This window comes from Falco punctatus, assembly GCF_963210335.1.
Source record: "Falco punctatus genome assembly, chromosome: 6".
NCBI classification, from domain to species: Eukaryota; Metazoa; Chordata; class Aves; order Falconiformes; family Falconidae; genus Falco; species Falco punctatus.
The window spans coordinates 35,000,333-35,004,567 of NC_137585.1; the positions used below are offsets into that span (position 1 = coordinate 35,000,333).

Here is a 4,235-nt window from a genome sequence, read left to right on the forward strand (position 1 = left end):
CGAGCGACGCCCCGGGGGGAACGGAGGCGCGGAGCGCGGGGCAGCGCGGCGTCGCATTGCCCCGGCAACGGCGCCAACGGGGCACTTCCGGCAGCGTCACGGCGAGAACCCGGAAGTGGTTCCTACTTCCGCCGGGCCGGAAGGCAGTGGGGAAGCAACATGTCTGACAACGAGGACAAGTGAGAGCGGGGTTGGGCGGGGGTGGGAAGGGGAGGCGAGGTGGCGGCGTGTCTCGCCCGGGGGGGTCGGGTCGGGTCGGGGGCGCCCGTGGCGGGGGCGGCCCGGCCCGGCCCGTGACGTGACGTGCGTGACCCTCCCGCAGCTTCGATGGGGATGACTTCGACGATGTGGAGGAGGATGAGGGCCTGGAGGACCTGGAGAACGCGGAGGAGGTGAGTGCCCCGCGGGCCGCCGCGCCGGCCGGCCCAGACAGGCTCTGCCGGTACTGCGGGCCTGCGCCGGCCTGGGCAAGGTGGTCGCAGGGGCTGGGGAGGCCTCGGGGGCTCTCCCAGCGCCACGGGGCCTCGGTGGTGGGTGCAGCTGAGCTCTAACGTTGGTCTGCTTTCCCCCAGGAGGGACAGGAGAATGTGGAAATCCTCCCTTCTGGAGAGCGGCAGCAGGCAAACCAGAAGCGGATCACTACCCCTTACATGACTAAATATGAGCGAGCCAGAGTCCTGGGCACTCGTGCCCTCCAGATAGCGTGAGTATTTCACTCTGTATCCTGAGTGTTGTCACAGCTTTACCTCCCTTCCCAGTAAAAGCTGCTTTTCTCTTTCTTTAAAAACTTCTGGGTCTCATGTAATCTGTTACATGACTGCTGAGCTTGTAGACCACCATCGTGGTCAACACTGAAGCACAGGACCATGGAGCTCTTGGTTGCATGTGAAGTCCCTGTATCACTCCTTGGCTGAGGCTGTGGTACTCATGTCTAGAGATGGGAGCATTCAGCAATTGCAATGAACTTTCCTCGGTCACAGGCAAAATGAGTAAGGAATGTGACAAGCCGGTTCTGGTTTCTGCCTTTCATAAGGGAGCCAGTGTGGGCTGGAAAGGTCAGAACTGGTTTGTAGAAGCCATGTAGGAGGGAGAGATGCTCCAGAACGTATTCACTTGATACTGCAGGGCTGTAGGAATTGGGAATGGAGTAACCCACCTGAAATCTGTTTTAAGTGCAGTTGCATTGTGGCAAGCTGTAAGGTTTTTTATTTAAGTATTTGGAATAGTAAGGCCTCATTTATAATAGGTAATAACATTTAAATCCGTTTTAAAAATGCTGTTAAGGCTGGCTGCTCTCAACTTCATCCATTGATTTAGCTGTCTAGACTTGTTTTAATAATACATATCAAAAAGCTCTGCGCTTTTTGAAAAACTGCTTTATGAGCAAGGTTATTATGCTTATGGCAAGATTTGTCTGAAAGCACATCTGAGTTTCATTTTGGTTATATCCACCCTCAGAATGATGCCTGTCCTCTACATCATTTAGAAGGTGGTTATCAGATTTTTCCTTAATCATCGCTTTGCCAAGCTGTTCTTTCCACAGTCTTCACTCCATGAAGCTATTTTGTGCACATTCTTTCAGCTGGTGGAAGGCCAGAAAAATGGGGGAGACAGGATGGGCCTGTGCCAGGCCTTTAATCCAAAACACTGGCGCCTGGTTCTGCTTCACCTACATATTCTGCCTTCAGTGCTGAACCTAGGCCAGCAGCAGCCCCCAGTGGCCTTATCCACACATAACTTGAACTTTCTTTGCTGCTGCTGTCTAATGGGCAGATACCATTTTCCATATTTGCTGTGCTATTGCAACCCTCTGTAAAACGCTTGATTTTTTTTCTTCCTAGAGGTAGAGTGTATTGTAAATCCAGCACCATGCTTTCCCCCAAACGAAGCCTGGAAGATGTGAGCAAATGGGAACATAACAGATGTGCTGGAGTTGTAGGAGGTGTGCTCATTTTACAGTGTTTCCACCCTCTTTATTGGATTAATTTTAGGACCACTCTTTTCCTCACATCTAAGTACAGCAGAGGGTGACTAGAAAGGTGTGGATCTGACCAGCCATTGAACACCAGCTGGTCAGCACAGGCTGAATGATGGGACAAGAAGAATATTCAAGTAAAAACTCAGTCAGTAACCACCTGGGGGAATTTTCTTCCTGAATTGCGTAAGAGAGCAAACCAAATTAGGAAGGTGGTGTCCCACTTCCTACTTCACTGGCCTTTGTCCACATTACATAAGTAAGCACATGCTTAGTTGTCCCTCTTCCCTCTCTGTGCGTTCATTCAAGTGATGGTTGATGTTCTGTCCCAGGATGTGTGCCCCTGTGATGGTGGAGCTGGAAGGAGAGACAGACCCCTTGCTGATAGCCATGAAGGAGCTCAAGTAAGTCCCAGACTTTGGTGGTGACCATATTGATTTCCATAAAGCCAGCGGTCCTCTCTTCATCCCAGCATTTAGAAACTTATCCCAAGACAAGCTTGTCTTGTCTTGATAACAGTGAGTGCTATCATTCATTACCTTCCCCTTTTTCACCTCGGGACTTCTCCACAGCAGCTCTCTCCCATCCGAGTTGCTCATGCAAAGTACTGATGATTAGGAGTGCTCTGACCTCATTTACTTTGGAGTCCAAGTATTGCTTATTTCTGTGATGAAAATCCAAGGTCCTCATCTTTCTAATTCCCTGAGTGGAATTGATTCAAAGCAGCTAACTGAACAGACCTGTGTTCAAATGAAGTGCTGGCAAAAAATAAAATAAGGGTCAGGCTGGTGGTGTGGAGAACCTGTTAAGAATGTTATTTTCCTGCACCCTTGCACACTTGGCTTATTGTGCTTGTGGGAGGATACCTCCCCTGCTTACAGAAAGATAAAGAAATCCTTTCTGACTGTAGCAGAGGCAGCTTTTGGATGACCACTTAACAGACCTACCTTTTCACAGCAGAGCTCCTTGCTGGCCCACAGTGTGCCTGTGTGGTCAGTGACCTACACCACATGCAGCTATCTTTCAAGCAGAGCAGCTGGACACCGTTACTGATTAAATCCCTTTTCTTGAACTGAATTGTCCTGCTCCCCCAGTTTCAAGTGCATTCCAGTTGTTCTTGCAGATTTTGTATCTGTTACGTTTCCCTTTATCATTGCCAGAAGCTTCTTAAGTCACATTCCTGTCAGATCTCCAAGCTCTGAGTTGCTTCTGGTCACTGAGCATGAGCTCTAGAAAGTAAGTCAGGGTGTGACAAAGTATAGTGGCATCCTGTGCTGTGCCAAAATTCAGTTGTAATTCTGGGCCTGAGGGAGCTGCTTTGCTGCTAGAAAAACAATGGCCCTGAATGGCCCTGATCATTGAAGAAGTTGTATTACTTTTCAAGTCTGATATGGTTGGAACCTGATGCCCTGGTTAGATTCCAGACTGTCTGATTACATTCTGCTGACTTAAATCTACTTCCGTTAAGTTAAACTGTGTTCAGCATTTTCTTGCTTTCTGATTGGGAGCGCTGTTAGCAGATGCTGTACTCCATCCCAGCTGTGCTGGGTTTTGATACCTGAATAGTTCCTATTTCATGTATTCTTCTTAAAAGGTAACTGATGCTCTCAGGGTGCAAAATACTCTGTAAATACCAGTTTGGTGTGAAGATTCTCAGAATTATGCCGCTTCCATAGTGTCTCGTGGGGAAAAATCTTCCATCAAACAAAAAGTGGATTTGTTCAAGTCCCTTGATTATTTTTTCCCCCTATATCTGTTAGATGCTTGGTGTTGCCTTATAGTGGGTTCAGATCACAGGGCTCAATTCCTGCAGTAGCAACAGAGGGCTGACCTTCTGTAGGTCTTTGTTGTTTCCAGTCTAAGGGTACTGAGCACTTTGCACCTACAAGAGAGAGAGGTTGTTGGGACTTCCCTCTACTATGTAATACCAAATAACTGGTGCTACACAGATCCCTGTTTCACCTGATGAGCTTACTGAAGCCACTGAGCACCTCAGTTCCCATTGCCTGCTGCAGCGGTATAGTGAAGGCTGTGGCATTTCTGTTCACCTCTCTGTCCTCCCTTCAGAGCACGCAAGATCCCCATAATCATCCGTCGTTACCTGCCAGATGGGAGCTATGAAGACTGGGGTGTGGATGAGTTAATTATCACAGACTGATCAGCTTCCAGCCATTGTTTGGTTCTTTTCTTCTTGAGAGATGTTTCTATTTTTGTTTATATTTGTGTAAATAAATTATAAACCTCCCCATTTTAAGTTAAA

The 4,235-nt window shown here is 48.3% G+C and overlaps 1 protein-coding gene across 1 annotated transcript; it reads left to right on the forward strand.

Moving 5' to 3' along the window:
* The first annotated feature begins 69 nt into the window (after positions 1-69).
* On the forward strand, positions 70-4,235 carry POLR2F (RNA polymerase II, I and III subunit F). The gene is made up of 5 exons (XM_080390943.1): positions 70-179; positions 323-392; positions 573-703; positions 2,308-2,379; positions 4,043-4,235. The coding sequence occupies exons 1-5, from the start codon at positions 160-162 to the stop codon at positions 4,131-4,133; spliced, it is 384 nt and encodes a 127-aa protein (XP_080247069.1). The 5' UTR covers positions 70-159; the 3' UTR covers positions 4,134-4,235.

Excerpts from the sequence above, each read along its gene's own strand:
- POLR2F (XM_080390943.1), top strand. The coding sequence starts at position 160 with ATGTCTGACAACGAGGACAA. Across the intron at positions 393-572 it reads ACCTGGAGAACGCGGAGGAG|GAGGGACAGGAGAATGTGGA; the intron begins GTGAGTGCCCCG and ends GCTTTCCCCCAG. Across the intron at positions 2,380-4,042 it reads ATAGCCATGAAGGAGCTCAA|AGCACGCAAGATCCCCATAA; the intron begins GTAAGTCCCAGA and ends TCCTCCCTTCAG.